The 26230-nt window shown below is 41.3% G+C and overlaps 1 protein-coding gene across 1 annotated transcript; it reads left to right on the forward strand.

The window, feature by feature from the left end:
- The first annotated feature begins 3337 nt into the window (after positions 1–3337).
- LOC113406257 (eukaryotic translation initiation factor 2 subunit 3) lies at positions 3338–24556 on the forward strand. Its single transcript, XM_026649885.1, has 12 exons — positions 3338–3420; positions 7791–7854; positions 8512–8639; positions 8758–8879; positions 10462–10556; positions 12518–12676; positions 15318–15452; positions 17564–17658; positions 18804–18948; positions 19485–19654; positions 21184–21356; positions 24135–24556. The coding sequence occupies exons 1-12, from the start codon at positions 3352–3354 to the stop codon at positions 24196–24198; spliced, it is 1419 nt and encodes a 472-aa protein (XP_026505670.1). The 5' UTR covers positions 3338–3351; the 3' UTR covers positions 24199–24556.
- The last annotated feature ends 1674 nt before the right edge of the window (positions 24557–26230 follow it).

Raw genomic sequence — 26230 nt, forward strand, 5'->3', positions numbered from 1 at the left:
ACCGCTGCGGCTCCCCCGTCGACTCCACTTACTCCTCCTGCCAAGGTGGAGTACGGGCGTCGATTCGGGGATCGATCCGGCGGGTAGTATAGACGTACAGGTGAGACTTAAGCACGTGTGTAACTTTACTAAGGTGAGTAGTCCCATTAATTTAAATGGGACTATTCCTGTGAGTAAAGTTACAGACATGTAAAGTGCTTACAGGATTGAACATAACCGATTAATTCTAAAGCAGTGTTAACAGTTTCTGGTGATGAGGAGTTTATTTGGCGTCAATGAACATTTATAGTCTCAGAATTTCTTTTTCTCTATATTTCTTCATACTGTCAACCTCCCACAATACAATGAATCAACAATAACAAAGCAAGAATATTTAATAGTTTTACTATTATTATGACATCTACAATACATTCATCCTTAATATATGATAACTATTATGTATGTCATTTTCCAAAATTTGATAGATACAATGACAGGGATTAAATTATTTATAATGTCTCCTTTATTCAACCAAAAATGCAGCATGTGATTGTTTCTGGAATTTTCATACTCTATTTGCATCATTGTATAAACTATACTGTTAAATGATTTAAGAGGCAATTTTATCCATTTAGAATAGAATTCTACACCATCTGTAATATTGCAAAACAATGATTACACGTGCATGGAAATACACATTGGTAACGCAACTACAATCAAGTGTAGCATCATATTCCCACTGCATTTTATGCATCCCAGTTACATGTTTCAACTGTGGTTCTCCCAGCAGTGAGATCGTTTAAAGAAAGTAATATTTGCACCATATAGATTGATGAAATGTTAGATATGAAACAATAATATTTTCCATTTTTTGTACAAAATTATCCAAATGTATTGCAGGATAATATACATTTTATTATCAGTAGCAAGATCTTCACTTATAACTTGTTATGATGATCGTTGCTACATTTTCATTTGTTTTCTTTAAAGAAAGACTATCAACAATACACTTCCTCTATGTATAAAAGAATTAAATTTCCCACACTTATTATGGGAAAGGAGAGTGTTAAAGGGGGAGATTAAAACTTGGCTAAAGCCAGGTAATGTACACCAGCAGTTTGTGGTAGCTTCCACCACATCTCAATTTTAGAGCCTGACTGTGTATTCTCAACATATCCATATCGTCTCCATTTACTTCAGTTAGTTACTTCAGTTAGTTACACACGTGGGCCCCAATCTTATGTATGTGAGTAGTCCCATTGACTTCAAGTTAAAACGTGTGTGTATGCAAAACTGGGATACAGAATACATGCAGAATCAAATTTTTCCGACTGCCAGTATAGCTAAATTATATGGTAGTCATGTAATGTAAACAAATGCCCACCTGGAATTTAAATCTCTTAGGGCCTCCCACAGAAAACCATGCAATGGTCCCTAGTTTTTGCTTAATAAAGAATGCAGGATTAGGATCTACATTAAATTAACAGTATATATAAATCATACACAAGATGACGTGTGTACACAGCACTAATTTAAAGGCAGTGCATACAGGGCCGGCTTTAAGCCGATTCGTCCGATTCCCCGGAATGGGGCCCCGCGCCTAAGAGGGCCCCGCAACGTCCGGGGCTGCCGGCGGAGCGGGAGAAAAAAAAAATAAAAAAAGCTGCGTCCTGCTTCTCCCCCCTCCCTCCAGCGCTTGCGCCGCCATACAGCTGATCAGCGCAAGCCTGGGAGGGAGGGGTTAGGAGAAGGAATGAGGCGTGCTTGGGGAAGAGGCGGGGCCAGGGCGGGGATTTGGGGAGGGATCCAATGGGGCAGTGAGAGGGTGAGGCAGGGGGTGGGGCCAGGGCGGGGATTTGGGAAGGGATCCAATGGGGCAGGGAGGGGGCGGGGTCGGGGTGGGGGGTGTGCGAGACAATTCGCGTCCCGGCGTGGGGCCCCGCACCTGCTAAAGCCGGCCCTGAGTGCATAAGGTTTTAATTTTCCATTCTGTACTTCTTACTGTGGTGGATTAAGAAAATGGGGTTTGAGGGGAAAAAGAGAAGTCAATTATTTCACAAGAGAAAGTCAAGAGTTCTAAGTGTAAGGATTGCCAGCTTTGGCATCAATCTTGTAATCAGATCTGTTTAGGCAGACCCTTGTGTTTGTATGAAACCTCCTGGACAGATCCTATTGCAAGATCAAGGCCTTTGTTTGTTTTTATTTTTCAGCATCTGAGTTGCTGTACCCAATTCTAAAAAGGTTTGGGGGGTTTTGAGATTGTTTTTTAAATATTCCATATGAAAGACACTGTTAGTATGTAAAGTATCAGGGGGTAGCCGTGTTAGTCTGTATCTACAAAAACAACAAGGAGTCTGGTGGCACCTTAAAGACTAACAGATTTATTTGGGCATAAGCTTTCATGGGTAAAAACCTCACTTCTTCGGATGCATTTTTATCTTCATGATACCTCCAACAGTTTATCCTATTGTTTGTTATGCCCATTCTATTGAGTCTAGACCTAACGCTTGCCACAGTCACATCTCCACTGGCAGACTTTAACACCTGCATTGATCTAATTGAAGAATAGGGGCTTATTTGTGTGCAGCACACAGCAAAATGGGTCTTCAATCCTCTGGGTGCTAAAGTAATATTAATAAATAGTAAAGTGCCCAATCAGTAAGGAATTAAATACAAATGACAATCCCTTTTGAAATAATAGTCTTTTAATTGGAATGTCTAACAATGCTCATTTAATAAACATCAGTTATGTAATGTAATGTAGAGCTGTATATATAACCAAACTAAAAACCATAAACGTTCATTTACTGTAAAAGAAAATTAGCTTATTTCCTGTCAAATGCTGCCCTTTTACTGCATTAGATATTTTCACCATATGTGATTTTTAATACAAATTTGACACATTTCATTGCAATTGCTGTTTTAAAAAGAGCAACATCACATACTTAGATGGTAAACTCCATGGGGCAGGGACTCTTTGTTATGTGTTGTACTGCACCTCACACAAGATGTGGTCCTGCTCTAGCTGAACTCCCTAGGTGCTACAAATACGCCTGCGCAGTCAGCCGGCGCCCCGCGCATGCGCAGTTGGTCTACCTCTTGCGACACGCGCACGTGGGCCGGCTCTCTCCCGATGCCGGTTGCATCACCCGGCTTCGGGGTCCTTCCTGGGGCTGCCCGGTCGCTCGCCTGCGCCACTTCCGCGCTCCCCTGGTGCCCCCATTGGAGCAGTGAAGAGCAGAGCGGGACGAGGCTGGGCCGGGTGCTCCCCGCGTAGCCCGCGGCGTCGGACTCGGAGCGGGCGGCGCCCCCAGCCTGTGTAGCGCCGGGCTCAGGCGGACGCGCAGGGCTCCTCACTTCCTCTTGGGCAAGATGGCGGGGGACGAGGCGGGAGTGACTCTGGGGCAGCCGCACCTCTCCCGGCAGGACCTGGCCACCCTGGTGAGACCCGAACCCGAGGGTGCGGGGCCTGTTCGCGCGGCGGCAGCGGCTCGGGGGAGCCCAGCGCGCGCTCGGGCGGCGGAGTCTCCGCTCGGCCTGTCCGGGGATGCCCGAGGAACCGTCCCCTTATCGAGCCGCCAGGCTGCGGGGAGGGAACCCGGGGTCGGGCAACGGGAGGAAGGGGGAATTCATGCCACTGTCTGGGCCCTCCTGTGGGGAGTGGGGACGCGCCGCGTGGGCGCTGCTGCGGCGTGAGGCGGAGGCAGCGTGTGGGGAGGGGAGCTGAGGGGAGCTCCCTGTAGTGTGGGAGGGGGGCGGGGAGCGTGGATCCTGCTGGTGATGACTCTTGGCCGGGCGTGGGGGGGAGGGGTTGTAAAAACATCGGAGACCAGAGTTCAGCCCCACCCCCGAGAAATCTGCAGTTTTTGGTGTTTCTGAGGCTTGATGCCCGATGTTAGGCCTAATGTAGGTGTTTAGATAGGCGTGATGGAGACCATAGATAACGAGGAAGGCTGCGTGTTGCTTAGCTTGTGTTTTGTCTTGTGTAAGCATCGTCAGTACCTTTTATCTTCCAACCTGTGTGAGTATGGTGCTCTTGGATAGTGCTGACTTGACAGTAATGAAAATGGAACTTCTCTACCCCGACAAAATACAGTATTTAGTGGTGCTAAAAATTCTCCTTTACCCTAATTTACTGGGGGCATTGTTTCTGTGGGCACAGTATAGACCAGTCCTTTGACACTCTGTTGAAACTTCCAAAATGACCAGTTATAGTCTCCTTTCAATGTGCCAATTCGTCTATTAGTTGATTAACCAAGATTATCCAACTTATTTCATATAGATTACAATAGATACATCAGAAGACCTTTCAGTTGCTATCTACCTGGGCTTTAATTTAGCTGGGGGCCTTCCTATTTACCCCTTGAGCTAGTCTCCCTTATTATAGAATAGTCTTCAGTAGTTCATAAGGACATATTCATAAGCTCTTTGGAGCAAGGATTCTTTATTTTATGTTATATACAGCCCAGAGCATGCTGGTGCTCAACAAATAATAAATGCTAGTGTAGTGATGATCCCTTTACAAGGGTCCTGTATTTTCCCCAGTCCTCACTGATAATGACATTGTGGACTGAAAAGAGGGATGATAGGCATAGCTGGGAGATCAGATTGGAAAGGGTCTTGACATTTCAAGTCCTTTCCTAAATTTTGGTTTCATATTTGTACTCAGATTTGTAAAGGGCGAATTTAAGTCCAGTTCTAGGCTCCAGTGTTGGCAAAATTTACACACATACTTAACTTTATGCACTGTGAGCAGTTGTAGTGACTACAAAATTTACCTCCCTTCAACTTGTCATCTTCCTACACAGTGCTATCTGCAGGGCACTTATGCTTACTGACTTAAATGGGACTAGTCATGGCATGTTAAGTAAGCATGTGAGTGTTTCTTTGAACAGGCTCATTAAATGGCTTTTACAGTGAAGAAGAAAACTTGGGTGACTTCCTTTAAAATGTTATGAGTAAATTCAAGCTATTGCGCAATTAACGCTAAGCATAAATTTATTTTCATAATGTACACAGCGCTTACGTACCTTCCCGTATAAACATCTGTGCCCACAATGTACAATCCACATCAGCATTCTCATTTGTGTGCATATATTTCATTGCACTAACATAAGAACAGAGGCCTCAATCCTGCACTGAGATTTGCTCATACAGAGCTCTGTTGACTTCAGTGAGGCTCTGCATGAGTACACCAGTGCACCAGTATCAGAAGGGTAGCCATGTTAGTCTGTATCCACAAAAACAACAAGGAGTCCGGTGGCACTTTAAAGACTAACAGATTTATTTGGGCATAAACTTTTGTGGTTTGCCCACATGGAACACAGTAGTGGGTCAGGACCTCATCAGTTATAAACAGTTTCAAAAGTAAAATAAGAGGACACTCACTTGGATGTCAGCACTTGCCTAATATAGTTCATAGATATTTTATAGTTAAATATTATTTTTGGACTGTGTAAAAACAGCATTTATAAGATAAAAGGCTTTGTTATAGAGACAGGAGATTTTGGATGACAGAACTTTTCCATGCTACACCAGGTGGGAATAAACAGATTGGGGGAAAAACAGCTATTTAAAATCAATCTAAATTTACATTTGTTTTATTTGTAGGCAATGTTCCCTCTAATTTTTTACATCCATGTGTGCAATTAATTTTGTTATGTGCACAAATATGGAGGTGATGTGTGGTGGGAGTGGGGCTGAGGGGTTCGGAATGTGGGAGGGGGCTCAGGGCTGGGGAATGGGGGAGTGGGGACTCTGGCTGGGGGGGGTGGGCTCTGGAGTGGGGCCAGAGATGAGGGGTTCAGGTTAAGGGAGGGGGTTCAGGACTAGGGCAGAGGGTTGGGATGTGGGGGGGATGAGGGCTCTGGGGTGGGGCGGGGATGAGGGGCTTGGGGTGCAGGCTGTCTTGGGGCTGCAGCGGGGAGAGAGGACTCCCTCCCCAGCAACTCTGGGGCCAGGATGGGGACCGAGGGAGAGGCGCTTCTCCCCGCCTGCTGTGCGGCCATGCAGCTTGGAGGAAACTTAGCTTGTAGCCTAAAAGTTTGCTTGCTAATTTTGTCCTCTTTAATTTGTATATACTGGGTAGCATATATGGTGTAGGCCTTTTTGTAGTTCCCTTTCTTCCTTTCCTATTTTATGTACTGTAAAAAAGGGGGGGATCCCTAATATTATGAGCACTTAGAGCTATTATAAAGAGTTTTGTTAACAGAATAATTACTAGATAAATATTATATCTATCTTTTGGGAGGTCCCTCACCAAAGGTTCTTAAGCAAAGTATGCTGTCATGAGATAAGAGGGAAGGTCCTCTCATGGATTGGTAATTGGTAAAAAGATAGGAAACAAAGGGTAGGAATAGATGGTCAGTTTTCAGAATGGAGAGAGGTAAATAGTGGTGTCCCCTCGGGCAGTGGTTCTCAAACTAGGGCCGCTGCTTGTTCAGGGAAAGCCCCTGGCGGACTGGCCTGGTTTGTTTACCTGCCGCATCCGCAGGTTCGGCCGATTGCGGCTCCCACTGGCTGCGGTTCGCCACTCCAGGCCAATGGGGACTGCACGAAGGGCGGCCAGCCCATCCCTTGGCCTGCGCCGCTTCCTGCAGCCCCCATTGGCCTGGAACGGCGAACCGCGGCCAGTGGGAGGCGCGATCAGCCAAACCTGCGGATGTGGCAGGTAAATAAACTGGCTCGGCCGCCAGGGGCTTTCCCTGAACAAGCGGCGGCCGTAGTTTGAGAACCACTGCCCTAGGGGTCTGTATTGGGACCAGTCCTATTCAACATATTTATAAATGATCTGGAAAAAGGGGTAAAGAGTGAGGTGGCAAAAATTTGCAGATGATACAAAACTACTCAAGATAGTTAAGTCCCAAGCAGACTGCAAAGAGCTACCAAAAGATCTCTCAAAACTGGATGACTGGGCAACAAAATGGCAGATTAAATTCAGTGTTGATAAATGCAAAGTAATGCTGTTACCACTCAAGAAAGAGATCTTGGAATCATTGTGGATCGTTTCTGAAAACATCCACTTAATGTGCGCGGCAGTCAAAAAAGCGAGCAGAATGTTGGGAATCATTTAGAAAGGGATAGATAATAAGACAGAAAATATCATATTGCCTCTATATAAATCCATGGTATGCTCACATCTTGAATACCATCTGCAGATGTGGTTGCCGCATCTGAAAATAGCTATATTGGTTGAGAAAGGTTCAGAAAAAGGCAACAAAAATGATTAGGGGTATGGAACGGCTTCTATATGAGGAGAGATTAATAAGACTGGGACTTTTCAGCTGGGAAAAGAAACGACTAAGGGGGGATATAATAGAGGTCTATAAAGTCGTGACTGGTGTGGAGAAAGTAAATAAGGAAGTGTTATTTACTTTTAGGAACACAAGAAGTAGAGGTCACCAAATGAAATTAATGAGCAGCAGATTTAAAACAAACAAAAGAAAGTATTTTTTTTCATAGAACACACAGTTAACCTTTGGAACGCCTTGCCAGAGGATGTTGTGAAGGCCAAGACTATAACAGGGTTCAAAAAAGAACTAGATAAGTTCATGGAGGATAGGTCCATCAATGGCTATTAGTCAGGATGGGCAGGGATGGTGTCCCTAGCCTCTGTTTGCCAGAAGCTGGGAATGGGCAACAGGGGATGGATCAATTGATGATTACCTGTTCTGTTCATTCCATCTGGGGCACCTGGCATTTGCCACTATTGGAAGACCGGATACTAGGCTAGATGGACCTTTGCTCTGACCCACTATGGCTGTTCTTATTTAAGAATATTGTAAATAAACTATTAAATCTGTTCCATATAGAATGTTACCAAGCTGACACCTCTCTCACCAGAAGTCATAAGCCGACAAGCTACAATTAATATAGGTAAGAAAAACAAAGTTAATCACAAATGCTTTTGTAACACATTCTTGTTGTCATGCATCATGCTGAAAAGTCTTAGTTAAAAATTCTAATAGGACTATCCAAACAAAAAACTGTTCTAATAAAACAGAGAAAATTAATAAATGCTTGTATTGAAAGTTTTTATAAAAACAACCATTGGGCCTAAACTAACAGGCAGTATTCTTTTAAATATTAGTGTTAATCACAAAAGGAGACATGTCAAGTCCTTATTACATTGAAAGAAGGCCACTACGGTACAAGTTGACTACTGCAGTATAAGATCTTGGGAATGAAATGGTTTTAGTTAAAGGGGAAGTGTACTTCGGTGGGGGCTTTGCCTGAGTAAAACCCTGGTCTTGTAATGAGCTCCATGTGGATGCAAGGGTCTGTCCACATGGAGCTCATTTCAAGAACAGTTGGTTACTGTAGTAAGTTGCTGTGAAAAGCTAGTTAAGAAATCTGTACATGCTTACAATGGAAGCTCTGGACCCACAGGCTCCAAGGGCTTACAGGTGTCCTGTGCAAACTGGGTCCTTGATATTGATGTTGAAAGTTTGACAAGTCTCTGTAACTGTGTGTGTTACTTGTAGAAGAATGTTGCACAAACTTCATTGATTAATGTTTGCTTTTAAAATGTAGGCACAATTGGTCATGTGGCCCATGGAAAGTCAACAGTAGTAAAAGCTATTTCTGGAGTTCACACTGTTAGATTCAAAAATGAACTGGAAAGAAATATCACTATCAAGCTGGGTTATGCCAACGCTAAGGTTAGTCATTACTATAAATCTAAATGTACCTATTTTGACTCTTTTGTTAACTGTATGAAAGTACTTAAATGGCCACTGCTAGGTTAAGCCTGTTTTTCACCTTTTTTTATACTTGCAGATTTACAAACTTGATGACCCCAGTTGCTCCCGACCAGAGTGTTACCGGTCCTGTGGAAGTAGTACACCAGATGAGTTCCCTACAGATATTCCTGGGACCAAAGGGAATTTTAAACTAATCAGGTGACTGATCTGAATTGAGTGATTTCAATTGCTCTTGCTTTGTCCATAGCTCCCTCAATGTAGTTGAAGTACTCTTCAAGCGATTGTTTAAAAATGATACTTTGTTTCTCCATAAGTCTGTTTGTATATTCAGTCCTCTGTTTACTTAAGTGATAAATACTTTTTACTCCTATTACCTCTGAGGAGCCAGTACAATTGAGAGGAGGTGCCATATTTTATTTTGGCTTACTCATCATTTACTAAATTGCAGTTTGCTGAGCCCAACTTCTATGCTGGCATTTGTAATATACCCGTCACTGTAGTATCTAGAGATCTTGAAGAGTATGAGGTTGCACAGATGTGACTGAAGACTAATTTGATCCACAGAATCTTTTACCGGTGGTGAGACACAACAGAAAAAAAGTCAAATTTTCCAATACCATGTTGCTTACAGGGCTGTTGAATAAAAAAGCCACCCTTTAGCTTGTAACCTGAATTAAATTTAAGTCAGAGGTGTGAACAAATTTAAAGTTTATTTTTAGACTGTAACCTAATGTAAACTGTATATCTTTGTCATTTTTTCCCCAGAGATAGAAAAATAAGGGTTTTTAAACTGGACCTATAAAAACTTGAGATCGGCTTTGTGTTAGGAGAACGATGAGAGAGAGACTTGTTTATACAATTCCTGATAAAGTGTAACATCAGAATGCAAGTTTAAAAGTTTCAGAAGTTATTTGTGATGCTTCATTGGGGTTATTCAGATGAAAATAGTCACAAGAGTGGTTATAAAATCAGACCTTAGTCTGTATTTAAGTGTAGAGGACAGTTTCTCATAACCGAATTTCCTTGCTTTTGTCAGATTCCCGTCAACCTAAACACTGGTTCTAATAGAGTATTTTGGTGGGTTGTGACAGTTAGAAAGCTAGCACTAAACAAATAATTAAACACTGGTTTCTTTGACGTACTGCTTATTTTACCTACAGTAGTTTTTTAAAATATTATTGCTGAAGTGGCAAGCAATCCTTTTTCTGTGGCATGTTGTCAAATAATAAAGATTCCCCCATTAAATGCAGACAAGAACTTGAAATGCCCCGATTATTGTAGCCTACACAATGTAAACCCAAGGATTGAGTCTGGACAGTTACAGGTCAATCTTAGAGATGTGGTGCAGTTCAGGCTAGGCTCAGAATGAACATGCATAACCTTGCAAAAAGGGAAATGGAGACAGACAGCTCTTAAAAGTGATAAGAAGTGAAAAAGGGGAATGTGCTATGTCCAGCATGGATCTTCATAGTCTGACACATTTAAACTATGCATGGTTGGTTTGTAAGTTTCTGAAAGACAAATATTACATCCCATAAAATACATGTAGAACTGTCCATTTTTCTGAATCTTAATATTTCAACAAGTAGTTCGTTCATTTAGCTATGTTCATATGAACATAGTTCCAAAATGTCACCTTTCCATGTTTGTCTTGAAATAATGTGTAGTTTTTTTTTACATACTTTAACTGTGTGCCTACTGATCACTTCATGCAAACCAGTCAGTTTAATTGGCAATAACTCGCTTTTGTTATTTTGTGTTTACCCTCCATACGCAACAGGCATGTCTCTTTTGTTGATTGTCCGGGCCATGATATCTTGATGGCTACTATGCTGAACGGTGCCGCAGTCATGGATGCAGCGCTGCTTTTGATAGGTAATATTTGGGGTGGGGAAGCTGAGCCTCTTTTATAACGTAATACAACAACCTAATATTGACATTAAAATAATACAAAGGGTAATGAGCGACCAGCTTTACAAAAATTGTGAATTTCATTGAGTCTTGTGTAAAGAGAAAAGATTTTAAAGCTACAATGGTAGAAAGAGTTGGGGATGATTTAGTTGGGGATTGGTCCTGCTTTGAGCACAGGGTTGGACTAGATGACCTCCTGAGGTCCCTTCCAACCCTGATATTCTATGATTCTATGAAAGAGAATATCATGCCCTTTAAATAGATACATTTGAAATAGTGCAACAGAATTTGAGCACTCTGACTCGTCCAATAGCTGAAGCGATATTTGACCTTTTGGATGATGGCAGAGGAGGGGTTGGTTGAGATGAAATTTTGAGACTGTTTTTACTTGTACAATAAAGCTAGATTTTCATCTTGGAAATGCTTAGGACTATTTGAGCAGGCTTGCTTTTCTGTCAGTTGTTTTATCTGCCATTTCTATTACTTTAAATATGTAGTATTGATGATCGAGAGAGAGTGGGGTGAGGTGGGAAGCAATGGTAAATCCATTGTGATCTGGACCGAATCAAAGGACCCCGTCTGGGCCAGTCTTTCTGTTGCTAGACTGACTTAGGAAGAACTTTCACTAATCTGACTTGAGCAGGTGTGTAAAGGGTGTGAAATAAATTAAACTTCATTTTTATAAATGCGCAGAATAGTATAATAATGCAACACCAAAATAAATTCAACTATGAATTATGTTACGTCTGGTCAGACCACATATTATTTGGGAAACAAAACAATAATATACTCAAGTTAGCATTGTTTTAAGTGTCTGAGATAGCCATGAAATATTTAATAATAAGTAGTAATTAGTCTTTTTCATCTATAGCTCACCAAGGCACTTCAGAAATGGCGGTGACCGCTGTCTTTCTTTACACAGGCGGTAACTGAGGCACAGAGAGGTTAAATGACTTTCCCATAGCCAGACAGCAAGTCAATGGCAGAAGTAGATACAGCAGAACCCAGTTTATCGATCTGACCCCAGTCCCAATTAGATCGGATAATCAGAAATTCAGATAATCCGGAGAATGGGAAAGTGCGAGGTTGCAGTGCCATCTAGCGACCACAAGAGAGATTGCCCACTTCTTATTTATCAGGGGGTAGCCGTGTTAGTCTGTATCTACAAAAACAACAAGGAGTCTGGTGGCACCTTAAAGACTAACAGATTTATTTGGGCATAAGCTTTCATGGGTAAAAACCTCACTTCTTCAGATGCACTTCTTATCTTTGTGCCCTGGTTGTTGGGTTAATACGGAGAGCCGGATAATGGAGGGTCGGATAAATGGGCCTCTACTGTATATGTTTTAGTAGAACTCACTCACCATTTGTGTCTGTGTGTGTGTACACAATCTGCCAAATAAAACTGCCCAGTGTCAAACTACATACAACTCAAATGTAAAGTTGAGATATATATTTAAACATACAGTAGTTCCCAATCACCTTTTCTGACAAAAACATGAGTGGATGGATATCTATATACCCCTGAAATCCAATGAACTTTAGTATTTTCAAACCAAAGGGATAGGAGAATTAATTTCTAGTTATCAGAGCCCTCTACTAATGCCTCTTCCTTCCTCCCTCGGCCCCCTATGTTAGGGGAAAGGTGACTTCCTGGGAAGTAGAACCCAAACAATATTGATAACCTTAATAGCCATGTGCTTTATGAATTTTTGGTTTGTCATTAAATTTAGGGCTCTTGGCATTTTTGTGTCTGATGAAGAGAATGCACTAAACCATACACAATTAAAAAAAATAACGACTTGTTGACTTTTAAGCAAGCAATATTTTTTCAAGCACACAATGAGGTGGTAGATGTCCACACTGTTTTGTGTATCCTTATTATAGATGACTGTACGTAATCACTTTTTCCCCTCCCCTTCCAGCTGGTAATGAGTCATGCCCTCAGCCCCAGACCTCTGAACATCTAGCTGCTATAGAAATCATGAAATTGAAACACATTCTAATTCTACAGAATAAGATTGACTTGGTAAAGGAGAGCCAGGCTAAAGAACAGTATGAACAGATTCTTGCATTTGTACAAGGTAAGTTTCCAGAAGCAGAAATGCAGTATTGCTGGCAGTTCTGTGTAATTCTTCAATGCTGGGAGTTAGGCTGACATGAAAAGCGTTATCTGGTCAGGACAACCTGACTTCCAGCTCAAAGAATTAGCAGATGAGTCAGGCTTTTGTAGCTTAAAAAAAAAAAAAGAGAGAGAGAGTTGTGTGTAATGTTTTGTTTTCTAGCTATTTCAATAAGATTTTTCTTTCAAATATGAATTTAGGAGCATTATATTCTGCTTCCCTGCTGCTACAATTAATGGATTTTAAGGGTTATTCCCAAACACACAAATTGGGGACCCTCATCACTGGTTGTAAAATGGCTTGACTTGAACCTGAGTCTCCTACATCCCAGATGAGTGTCCTAACCATGGGGCTGGAGAGTCAGTCTCTTTCTCAATACATATTTAATTATACAAATGAAACCGCTCCAGCGGGATCAGGCAGAGCAGGGACTTGAACCTGGGTCTTCCATGTCCCAGGCAGGTGCTCTAACCAACAGTTTTGTTGAAAAATTTCCAATGGACTCTATTAATCAAGTTCCCCCTCTCAGCTACTGCTGTTCCACTGTTGATAGCCTGTCTATCTCCGCTCTCCTTACCTCAACCATTGGGCACCTTGAATTCTAGCCAGTCCTCACTTCTTCTCCTCATATTCTTTCTCACACCTTTCCTTGGGTCTCCCTTTACGCACAGTCCATTCACTGCCAAATGTCAGAGTTGAGCTACTCCCCTGCTTCAGGCCCACCAAGCTAAACTACGTATCTCGGGGTTTTATATTGCTACTCATCACTGTAGTATCTGAGCATCTTCCACATAGAACCAGTCGCAATCGCTAAGTCTCTAGTGGATTTCAGAGGCTCTGGCTCCTCTTCCCTTATTCCCATGCTTCCTCTCAATGCCATGAGCTTTCTATCATGCTGTTACTGTGGTACGCTGGGGACCAAGGCAGCAGCTCTAGGGGAGCTTTTCAGGTGTAGGAACATTGGCTCAGAAATATTGGGCTTCCACCCCATTAGCCTTAGACCCAAACTCCACACACCCCTGCAAACCACCCCATCCCTCTGCTTCCCCAACGCCCTTCTGATTTTATTTCCCATTTCCCCAGAACCTCTGCTGCTTTGCCTTGTTCCCTGGCTCAATGGGGGTATGTGCAAAACCCAGCTATGGAGGCAAGTTAGTAGCATCAGAAAATGGAAGTGGTTGACAGGTCTGAGCAGTCCTGTTATATAACCTTTGCGTAGCTCAAAATTGTTGGCTTGTGCAAGGAACACAACTTTTCATGTGTTTAAAATCTCATAAGTGGCCTACATCCAAGGTACTTTTGTGTGTGAATTTTGAAATTCGTGGAGACTGAGGTTATTTAGCTAGAGAAAGTCAAGCAAATGTGATTGAGCCAGGGAGAAACTTCAAAAAGGGAGCAATTTTTAAATATCTTTTTCAAATTTAATATTATTTCACTAAAAAAACTGTAGAACATACAGTTGTCTGAAGAATTATTGTGCCGGATTTGAAAGCTAAATTAAATCAGTAAAGTATGAATCAAGGGTTTTAGTCTTACTTTAAGCGTAAATCTCATTGCAATCTGAAGTATGGAATTGCTACTGATGCATCAAATATTTTATCTCATCCTCTCTAGGATATCTCAACTCTGTTCTCTCACTGCATCTTGGCCCTAACTGCTTGTTCTGTTTCCTCTTATTTTTCACAAACCTCGGGCAGAGAGAGGTTTCCCAGCTGTGGTCTGTTTACAGTCCCCACAAGTTACTTTGTTTCTGTTAGAATGCAGTTTGACCAGGTCATAAAAACTAAAACTTAGGGCTTGTACACACTAGTGCTTATATCAGTATAACTTCAGTTGCTCAGGGGTGTGGAAAAGCCACCCCCATCAGCGACGTAAGTTACACCGACCTAAGCGCCAGTGTGGATAGTGCTATGTCGGCAGGAGAAGCTCTCCCACCGACATAGCTACCGCCACTTGGGGAGGTAAAATAATTATGCCGATGGGAGAGCTCTCTCTCTCGTCTTTATAGAGCATCTGCACTAGCTGCGCCGTTGTAGCGATTCTAATGTAAACTAGCCCTTAAAGTCTAGTGGTCATGGGGCTAAGGGATCTAAGTCCAAATCTGTTTTCATGAAAGATCTGTTTTTTATCCTCTTTGTGGTAACTCTGCCCCTTCAGTGCATACATGCACAACTCTATACCTCCCCTCCAGTACATATGCTGTTTATCTCAGGTTAAGGGGCTGAAACTCATGTCATGCCACTCTTGATCATCAAGCATGAAGCAGCTTGTTCCTAGAGTAAAACACTGCCTCCAGAGCTCACTTGGAGAACAAACTGTATAGGCCTCCCACTTGAAACACACAGAACTACCCATAGGCAATGTACAAGCCATATTGTACTACCTTGAAGAGTAGTTGTGGCTTAATTTGAAAAAAAATGAAAAGAAATATGACCTGACACTTTTGTCATGTTGTTCTTATGAACTTCTGGTTTGGGAAAATATGTAGAAATCGTCCCTGAAATTTCATTTGCGGTTTTAATGTGGCATGGATACTCATATACGCTTTGGTGTATGCTACCATAAAGTCTGATGTAAGACTACTCCATTTTTTTTGTTGTAGGTACAGTTGCAGAAGGCGCTCCTATTATTCCAATCTCAGCACAGCTGAAATACAACATTGAGGTGGTTTGTGAGTATATAGTAAAGAAAATTCCAGTCCCATTGCGAGACTTCACATCAGAACCAAGACTTATTGGTATGTAAATGTTTAAAGCTTATCTATATGTTTAACCACCCTTTCAGACAATGCTAATATTGGGAGGGTATGCTACAAAGAGGGTCTGAGGAGCATTTAGCACACTAGGAATTTCAAGCTTCTCTATTTCCTGAAATCTTAAATATGAGTGGTGTGTGTGTATACACAATATGACTACAGTAACTTCTCACATAACGTTGTAGTTATGTTCCTGAACAATGCTACTTTAAGCGAAACGATGTTAAGTGAATCCAAGTAGATCAGCAAGTTGAGGCAGTCGCTGCTGCCAGAAAGCTCCTTCTATCCTGAGCCCTGTCGTGTCTTCCCCCCGCCCCTCTCTGTAGAAATGGGGTACAGGAGTGGGGGGGATGATGCCCTGACATTAGCACCCCTCTGCACAGCAAGCAGGAGGTTCCCGGGAGCAGCTCCAAGGCAGAGGGCGGGAGCAGCACACGGCAGTGGGGGGAAGGACAGCTGAACTGCCCGGCAATTGATAGCCTGCTGGGCGGCTGCTACACAGGGAACTTACGGGCGCTGATAGGGGGGCTGCTGGTCCACCCTGGTTCCAAACCCCCCACCCCCCAGCTCCAACGGGCTGCTCTTTCTCCAAGCAGTGGACAAAGTAGGCGGCTGCCAAACAAGGTTATAAGGGAGCATTGTGCAACTTTAAATGAGCATGTTCTCTAATTGATCAGCAATGAAACAGTGTTAAACGGGGCAACGTTAAATGAGGAGTTACTGTATATATAAATGAACTGCTTTGATTTGGGCATTTTAATGTGGATATAATATGAAAACAGCAGTGAAAATTTATCTTAGAAATAAGGTAGATGAGGTAATGTCTTTTATTTGACCAACTTCTGTTTGTGGAAGGTACAAGCTTTCAAGCTACACAGTGCTCTTCTTCTTCAGGTCTGCGGAAAGAAGCAGAGTGATTTCTAAATCAGATTTGCTCTTTATACATTAGATTACTCTGCTAAGCACTGACAACTTTGTGGTGTCTGAAAATCAAGCTGCATTCTATTGCAGTTTAAACTCTTGGCAGTAAATAGATACGGCTTGAAGACGCAAGGAGTGGATATGCTGGCACCCATTTTTTCCCCCAGTCAGTTTTTCAAGTGGCACGCTTCAGTATTATGTTATGTCACTTGGGCATAAATGTTAAAGCATTGGATTTTGTTCATTTCTAGACCATCTTCCTATTCAGTTCATCCATTCTAGATGTATTTTACATAAAACGCTGAAATCTAGAGTGTATCTGTATGTAGAACTTAACAAAGTCGGTCTGTTACAAATGAGGATAAAAGCAAAGGTCATTTTCTCTTACAAGTGCTAGGATTTCCTCCAGTATTCTCGAAGTGGTCAGCCTTTTTAAAAAGGATCTGATATATAATTCAGTTTTTGAATTAAACAGGTAAGTCTGTAATAGAAAAAATTTAGAAAAAGCTTTTCCTATTGAAGTCCGTGGCAAAACTCCCATTTCAACGGGACCGTGATTAGGTCTTTAATTTTAAAGCACAAACTTATTTCATTACTTTTACCTAAATCGTAAGCATGCAGGAGTTTAAAAGTTGTGCTTTCACTTCTGAACACTATAAATTGCAGAATAGTGCTTAAAGAATATTTTTTCCTTTATTTTACTTAAAAACTGGCAAATAATATTTTTCTCTGATTTAGTCCTTTTCCACTTGGTGAATAGTTTTTCTGATAAAGTTGGATATAACATTACCTCCTCCTTTATGCACTGATATCTCTGTTTGCATGTCTCTGAGAATAATTTTTAAATACTAATTAGTTTGTGATAAATATATTTACTGAGAATTAAATTAATTAAAATTGTAGTTAAAGAACAGTGGATATTCCTTGCCAGAATGTGTTAACGTGTTTTGAGTTTAACCAGCTTAATCTGACCCATGGTTCATGTAGTATTTAAAAACTTATGAAAAAATTGCATGCAACAGACTGCATAGCATGGTGAATACAGTGAGGTATTTTCATTGTTTGATGCAAGTAGATTTAAAAAAAAAAAAAGACAAGAATTGTAAACATCATATAAGTGTCACTAGTCAAGCTTCTATATATCTTAATAATGGGATTTGTGTTCTTTTCAGTAATTAGATCTTTTGATGTCAACAAGCCTGGATGTGAAGTAGATGACCTTAAGGGTGGTGTAGCTGGCGGTAGTATTCTAAAAGGTGTATTAAAGGTAATAGCTACTCTTCTTTCCCCCCCCACACACACACTTTCCTCCAAACACCTCATTAGTTATAATAATGAGTAGGCGCATAATAGGTGTTTCTTCATGGTCAATACAAAGCAATTTAAAGGTATATAGTCAGTTTAAAAAAATTAATTAAAAGTAGTTTCAGGTACTACCTGCTCCTGAGTTCCTCTGTCTTTGCTCATGGTTTCATAATCCTGTTTTAAAATGTTTTCCATTCACGTTGTTGCTGTTTGAAAGCTAAACAGAAAAGGGAAACAATGAAGCTGACCATGCCCAACACCACCACGCCCCCCAAAAAAGAAAAAAACCAACCACCCCTTTTTCTATCTTTGTTATAGTTAACTTAGGTTTTTACTAGTAACGATTTTTTTTTTTTTTAATTGACAAGTGATTTTTTTCCAAAGTTGATGGTGGTGCCCCTTTCTATTCCTTGCAATGAATATGAGGGTGCAGTTTCCCCTTCTTGCATGTGCATCCTTATTTTATTTACTAAATATCATTTCAAAAAGTTGGAGTTTGAGAAGTTCTGATAAAGCTAAATAAAGATAAGGAGTGTGTGCTATCTATGCACTCAGTCTCCACATTAAAAGTGCATATGACTGAATACTCTGCTTTGGTATGGAGTACTATCATCAGAACAAGTTTTCAAGTCTTTTTTCTGTCTATTAAAAATAACATCCTTGATTATTAAACTGGAAAGTTAAAAAATCAAGTTTATGTACCACTTATACAATTTGATCTACATTCTTTTGCTTGGACAGTGAAACTACATTGTACACTGTCTGGTTTTTCGTACACTAGCTCAATAATAGTGTTTCGGATTGCAGTACTATTAAGAAAAAAATTAAGTTAAAATTTAAATGTTGGGCCTAAAACTAAGAGTGATCATGTAATGTAATCAACTTTTTAAAGTACATTTGAAGGTAGTGTAACTACCTTTTTATTACCTGTGTAATACAAAGGTTTTTAAAAGTTGTGTTGATTTTCCAGGTAGTACCACTATAATTGTGTGAGGCAACAGCCCAGTGCTGTTAATATTTACGTAACTATTGGAAAAATAACTCTTCTTTCCCACCACCAGCTGGTGAAACAGAAACATCTGACCACTTCTTCTCCATTATACTTAGGTAGGCCAGGAACTTGAAGTCAGACCTGGTATTGTCTCCAAGGACAGTGAAGGAAAACTCATGTGCAAACCAATCTTTTCCAAAATTGTGTCACTTTTTGCAGAACACAACGATCTACAGTATGCTGCTCCTGGAGGCCTAATCGGTAAGAATGGTTTTTTAATGAAGAGATTTTTTTTCTCCTCATGCCTATTTTTGAAAATTTTGATGGTTTCAGATAACAGTACACTTCCTAGAAGGGGGGAGGGCGGGAGGGTTTTATTACAATTTACATGAAATTCTAATGTGTGACTACCACAGCAAGTGTGTACCTTTTAATATGTATATATGTAAGTAAGCTTTTTAAAACAGTACCAAATAGTGTAAAATTTAGTTATTTATCTAAATTACATTGGTTAGCTCCAGCAGGCTTCTGTATTATCTGTGCTGCCACCAGCATGATGAATCCTGGGGCATTGTATCCTAGCTGGTTAGAGTTCACAGATCCTAAAAAAGAGTAAATAGGAGTTCAGTTCTTAATGTGCTGAATGCCCATCTCCAGCTGGGTAGTGGGGACGTTCAGTATGTCACAAAGAATAATGGTTAATTTCATTTGTAGGTCTCCTTTAAATGTATTTGATGCGTATAAATATGATGTTTACTTTTCAATTATTCCTCAGACGTTGTCTTGTTCTGTAATAGGTGTTGGCACTAAAATTGACCCAACTTTATGTCGGGCTGACCGAATGGTGGGGCAGGTTCTTGGTGCAGTTGGAGCACTCCCTGAAATATTCACAGAGCTGGAAATTTCCTATTTCCTGCTTAGGCGACTGCTAGGTGTGCGCACTGAGGGAGACAAGAAAGCTGCAAAGGTTAGTATATTTGTACCTGTTCTGTTAAAAGGACATTATCATGGTATTTGTCAGACTTTTTTTTGTTTTGCAGCTTTTACTCTGTTAACCCTCTGGAAATTAATTCCATTGAGATGTAAGTGTTTATGCATACTTTCATCTTTCTTTTCTTCCTGGTTTCCATACACAATGTTTGCATCTCAGAGGGAAAAAACAATGGCACATGTCAACTTAAATACTATGTAAGAGTGCCTTAAACAGGGGGAGGAAATTCATATCCTGGTAACATAAAGAAATGTGAAGCCTTGTGATTCTTAAAGTTGGCTTGTCTTCCAAAGATGCTGGTAATCCTTGTTCCTTCTCCTTGCTATTCTCTTCTCCATTCATCAGCTGCAAAACTAGTCATGCATGAACACGCTAGTTTCATGTACATCCTAATACTTTGCCAATCTAGGGATGTGTCGGATTCTCCATCACTTGAAGTCTCTAATCCTAAACTAGATATCTTTCCAAAAGGTATGCTATAGTTGGCAACCTTTATCACGCGGCCCATCAGGGTAATCTGCTGGCAGGCTGCGAGACATTTTGTTTACGTTGACCACCCGTGGGCACGGCCCCCCTGCAGCTCCCAGTGGCTGCGGTTCGCCGTTCCTGGCCAATGGGAGCTGCGGGAAGCAGCAGCAAGCACATCCCAGCAGCCCGCGCTGCTTCCCGCAGCTCCCATTGGCCAGGAACGGTGAACTGCGGCCACAGGGAGCTGCGGGCGGCCATGCCCACGGGCGGTCAACGTAAACAAAATGTCTCGCGGCCTGCCAGCGGATCACCCTGATGGGCTGCGAGCCGAAGGTTGCCAACCCTTGCTATAGCTCAGAAGTTGTGGGCTTGATACAGGAATTACTGGATGAGGTTCCATGGTCTGTGTTGTGAAGGAAGTCAGACTAGTTGATCATCGTGATTCCTTCTGGCCTTAAAAGCTATGAAAACTGCTTCATGCTGATTTATTTAATGGTGGATTAAGTGTTGCCGTCATTTTGGATTTTCTCTTTGTGACTAACTCTGGATTGAACAGTTATTTTGGTGGTTGTATTTGGTGAAAGGAAAGAAAGGCACAAGGATCTGTTTTATATTGATGTCCGTTATGGGGTAAAAAACTTTAGCTTTCTATATAGTATATGCAACCTTAAAACAATTATTTCCCAGAAAAAGGCAGACTGATTTTTGTAGATGGGTCTGAGGCAAGTAATCTGGAATATTATTTGTGCTGAGCCTTTTTATATTTCTCCTACATTCATATGAAAATGAGAAACACTTTATCATGTGTCTAAAAACGGACATCATTTCATCATATTCATGTGTGGCATGGTCCTAGACATTTGGTGCTTGCCTCCCTTTCTGTTAGTATTTTTCTTTGGTAATCTGGCTGTAGCAGTCAGATATAAAATCTTTTCTTTTTTTCTTCATTTTAGGTATTGGCTGCAAAATGCTATAACTTTATAAGTTACTTGCATATTTAAAGGAAAATTTACAGAATTCTTTATATCTTATTTCAGGTGCAAAAACTATCCAAGAATGAAGTTCTAATGGTAAATATAGGATCCTTGTCTACTGGAGGAAGAGTTAGCGCGGTGAAGGCTGATTTGGGCAAGATAGTGCTAACTAACCCTGTGTGCACAGAAGTAGGAGAAAAAATTGCCCTTAGTCGAAGAGTTGAGAAACACTGGCGGTAAGTTGGCAATACAATGACAAAATAATCCCTTGATACTACTGTGTTGCACTGACACCACTACTATCTGCCTCTACTGTAGAATTCCCTTTTGTTCCTCTAAATTCTCTAAGCACCTAATCACTATTTCTGTGGGACACTTTTTTCAAAAATGTTAAAAGTAGAATAGTGAAAAATTCAGTACTTGATAGACTGTGCGCTGCTTAACATAAATGCACGATAAACCTTCTGATGCCATGAGTTGTGACTTGACAACAGTCATACCACAGTAATATTAACAGCAGGAACTCTTAACCCAGTGATGCCAAAGACCAAATAAAAATTAAGGATACATTTTAAGACTGGGTTTATCTTAAAACAGTAATTCTCAGACTGTGGGCCTGGGCTCAGCAGTTCCATCTGCATGTCACTGCCAATGCCGCTTTGCAAAGTATGTGTTGTGGGGAGGACAAGGGAACAAAGGGACACTGACCTCCAAGGACCTTTTTCTCTGGCCCCCGTGAGACTGAAGGTATCAATTTTATTGGTCAGCACAGATTACAAGAATAATGTGGCTGGTGGGTTACCCAAAAACATCCTGTAGCAGGATATAATATAATTATATATAATATGGAGATATACCTATCTCATAGAACTGGAAAGGACCTTGAAAGGTCATCGAGTTCAGTCACCTGCCTTCTCAGCAGGACCAAGTACTGTCCCTGACAGATTTTTTTTTTTTTTTTTTGCCCCAGATCCCTGAATGGCCCCCTCAAGGCTTGAACTTACAACCCTGGGTTTAGCAGGCCAATGCTCAAACCACTGAGCTATCCCTCCCTAAAGTTGGGGAGCAGTATGGCTGGAGGCTCCTTTTTAAGCTTATTGCCTGGCTTCTCTTCAAGCAACTGCCCACCTAGAATGTATATTCTCTGTTCCCATAAGAGAATAAAGTTAGCACAGAAACACTAAGCAATCCTATCCCCTACACCCCCGTGTGGACCTCACACTGAGGGAAGGAGAAAAAGGTATGTTAACGTACTTCCCAGTAGTCCTGATCTGGCTGAGACATACTGGGTTTTGAATACCTATTCTGGGAAATAATCATGTCCAGTTTTCTGGATCACTGTGGCAGGCAGTTACACCTTGCTAGCTGTTTCCATAACTGTCTCTGCACGTCAGCTCAGCAGCAGGCAGAGCTGGGAGCCAAATGCCTTCAGTAGAGAGGTAGCTAGTGGGGATTACTGGAGTGGCTACTAAGTAGCGAGGAGAGGAGCACACACTTGCTGGCAGATAAGGAAGGAATGAGCACCAAGAGAGAAATGGGGGAAGCTGAAGGGGAGCTATGTGAATAGAAGATAAGCAACATTTTCCAGCAATGACTTGTCACATCTGTGGTTTGCTAGCCACTGGGTTTTATATGCATTTTGGTGCATTTTTTTTCCCTCTGTTTCTTCTTCCCTCCTTTGAAACAAACCTGTATTTCACCAAAATGCTCACAGATCTCTCTTGTTGTTGGGGCTGGCGCTTTCAGGTGCCCTTTTACTAGAATTGTTTGTGGCACAGTTTTTCACGTGTTGCCAGCTATACTGTAGGAGAAGGGAAAGGAGGAAAAAACAAAACCAAGCAAGGAAAGGAACTGAGAGAGGGACTGGGTCAAGAATAAAGAAATTGGGAAGGATCTAATTAGGAAGAAAATAGTGGGACAGCTGGTACAGAGGAAGGCGAAGAGAACTCTGCCTCTTACACTCCCTTCCTCAGACTTTCTAGGGAAGTGAATGAGAGAACAAGGGGAGGGGCAGTTGGGATATAGTGGAAAATAAAATATCCTACAGAAAGAGGCACAGGGGTTAAAACTGGGAGAATGGACAAATAGGCAAAATGCAGCAACAACACCAGGGACATGTAGCACCTGAGTGTGGCTTTGCCCCAGCTGTGGGGTCCAGCCTAGAAAGGCTTGAAATGATGGATTAATTACTTCAATTCCATTTTTATCAACGTACACTGTTCTTCCGGGAATTGTGTTCTGAGAGGTGTGAGAGCCCAGAGTTATGGCAGACAAGTTCAAGACTAACATCAGATTCTGACACGGCTCCCTTCAAGGAGTTGGGAAAGTCTTAAAGGCAGTTTCATCGATTTATATGCACCACCTCTTGGCTGGAAAGGTGATATTGCAGTCTTTTTAAAAGCTTTCTCTGAAGCTGCATCTTGAGCTAGTGGAAAGAATTAGTGAATTTTTTAAAAAGCAGTGGGTGTGTTGGGGAAGTAGTAAGAGAGAAGATTTTTCCATTACCCAGTACAAGTGGTAAAAACAATTTGAGAATTATGTCAACTTAGTGTTCAGGTTACACCCTCCATGAGAAATGTTGACCTCAAAAATTGAACTATTATATTCCTTTTTTTAAGGTGTTCTCATTTCCCTTTAAAAGGATTGCTTTCCAACCTGCATAAAGCTTTCCATCAAAGCTATCAACACATTTTCATTTGCAGTTAACTAGACAATTACGGGCAAGTAAAACCTTTGTGTGTGCACTTCTGTTTAACAGCACATTTTAAAAAATGGTCCCTTAGCTTAAGAAAAAGTCTTGTTTGCTTATGGTCTCTCCATTACTCTCCCCTCTCCTATGCTTCCAGCAGCCAGTCTTCTTTAAGATTTTGCAGTGCAGGGGAGGGAAGGGGGGAGTTCAGAAACTTCTGAAACCTGTGTGAGTACTCCTAATAAAAACACGGCTAAAGGGTATGCATTTTGGATATTTTCTAAACACAATTACAGATAACTTCAACTTGTTTTTCATTTTGCAGTTTAATCGGCTGGGGTCAAATAAGAAGAGGAGTGACAATCAAGCCAACAGTTGATGATGACTGAGAAGTAAAAACGAGTGCTTCATTTTGAGAGATGGAATGCCTATTTCCATATACTTGGGGGTACATTTTTGGAGTGAAATTTGTTACACAACTCCCATTGCCCCAGACATTTTACTGGATATTTACCCTATTACTAAAATACTAGTCAGTATGTCCAATGAAAGGGTAAAAAATTGTCATAGAGATGGATCTAATAATCCACATTTTAGCAGAAACTAATTGTATGTGTTTCATGCCATATCTAATTTATGTTAATTTGTGTTTGAGAAGATCTGTTTAATATCGCTCAAGCCACCCCCAATGTAAAACACAAACCATAAAACCTGTTTTGAAATAAAATATTGCTTCTTATTTTTTCATTAATTCTTATCCTTTGATAGTGAAAGGCTGCAAAGATTGTTCAACAAGTAAAAGAATTTAAAAAGAAAATAAACTCTACTTGGAGACCAGTTCCCTGTTTTTGCGCTGCACCTAGTTTTAAGTCTCTGAGCTCTTTACAGCAGACACTTTCTTAATGTTTTTCAATTCTTGCTTCGTGAATGGTGACTTTTTTTTATATTTTGCAATTAGGCTGCTAACAGTGACGACTGATTAGTCCTGGAAGACACATATTCAAGAGGAATTACTATTGAAACACACAAAGGGGAAAACACAAGAAACTCATAGGAAGTGGAAATATTATTTTTAATCTTATTTCAGAATGTTTCCAGTGGTCAGACAACCGATGTAAAACAGCTATTGTTTGACATGATAAAGCTTTATATAGATTGACACATCCTTCTACAGGAGGTGCTTACCTCCTAACTCAGTGGTTTTCAACCTTTTTTTCATATGCGGACCTCTAAAAAAAATTCAAATGGAAGTGCAGGCCCCTTTGGAAATTCAACCTGTGGTCTGCGGACCCCTATCATAGAAGTCTTAGACTGAAAACTGACTGAACAGAATTCAGCTATAAATGTTGCACGTGCTCGGCAAGACATTTGACACAGCGTAAGAAAGGGCACTAAACTGGGGGCTTCTAAGGTAATGACGACACTTCTGGGTTTTGACCTGTAGGGGTATTCACATACTTTTGATTGATCAGAAAAACGGAAGGCCTTTTCTGGGGTCTGAAACTTTATTTTCATAGTCACCCCTTAGACATAGTCTGTGGACCCCGAGGGGTCTGTGGACCACAGGTTGAAAACCACTGTTGTAATTTATTCAGCTATTAAACTAGCCTGTTCTATTGGGTAAATATTTGATATGATCTGAAATTATTAGAAATGTCTAGGAAGGCTAGTAGAAATGGATGTTTAAAAAATACCAGGTTGGTGCAGATAAAATTGCAAATGTCAATTAAATGAGAAGTATAAAATCACTTTCTCAATTAGCCAGTTGAAGTTTGACACATTCAGGAGAAAACACGTGTAGTGAAGTTTAAAGTTGGTTAATCTGATTCTTTGAGACACCAAATAATTCTTCTGACACTTCATCCATTTAGGTATTATTGCTTTTCTTCATTTTGATTTCACTTGCGATAAAGTGCATAATGCTAGGTGTAAGTTATGTTATATAATATAGTAAAAGCTCATTAGTAGCAACATATCAGTGCCTTTTTGCTATATTGCTCCTACATGACTTGCTGTTATGGAGAGTGTCGTCTAACCAAAGGCATATGAAGAGGTAAGGGTGTTTTGGAAGGAGTGGGGCAGCCATGTTGTGCGGGAAGGAGTTGTGGAGTGGGGGAACCCCAAGTTTGGGGGGAATGGGCAGCGGAGCCCCCAGTTGGCAAAACAGCTGAGTGAGCTCAGCTGCCGGGGACAGGCTGAGGATGCTCCCGCTTGCAGTTTCATGCTCCACCTTGGCAAGAGATGGATGCCTGGAGAGGGCATCATGTGAAACCTGCAATGGAGGGGGGTGACTCCTAGCACAGACAGCGGAGACCGGAGTTGGGGGAGAGGACAGGTCAGTTCCCTGGAGTGGAGACTGAAAGGGGGGGGGTGGTTCCTGAACCCCCACTGCAAAATAGCTTACCCTCACCCTGCTGCTGG

This window comes from Terrapene carolina, unplaced genomic scaffold (assembly GCF_002925995.2).
Source record: "Terrapene carolina triunguis isolate 2854851 unplaced genomic scaffold, T_m_triunguis-2.0 Scaffold23, whole genome shotgun sequence".
Lineage (NCBI taxonomy): Eukaryota > Metazoa > Chordata > Testudines > Emydidae > Terrapene > Terrapene triunguis.

Bases quoted from the DNA above. Each gene is read 5' to 3' on its own strand.
- LOC113406257 (XM_026649885.1), top strand. From the start codon at position 3,352: ATGGCGGGGGACGAGGCGGGAGTGACTCTGGGGCAGCCGCACCTCTCC. The intron at 10,557-12,517 runs GTAATATTTGGG...CTCCCCTTCCAG, and splicing joins TGCAGCGCTGCTTTTGATAG to CTGGTAATGAGTCATGCCCT. The intron at 18,949-19,484 runs GTAAGAATGGTT...GTTCTGTAATAG, and splicing joins TGCTCCTGGAGGCCTAATCG to GTGTTGGCACTAAAATTGAC.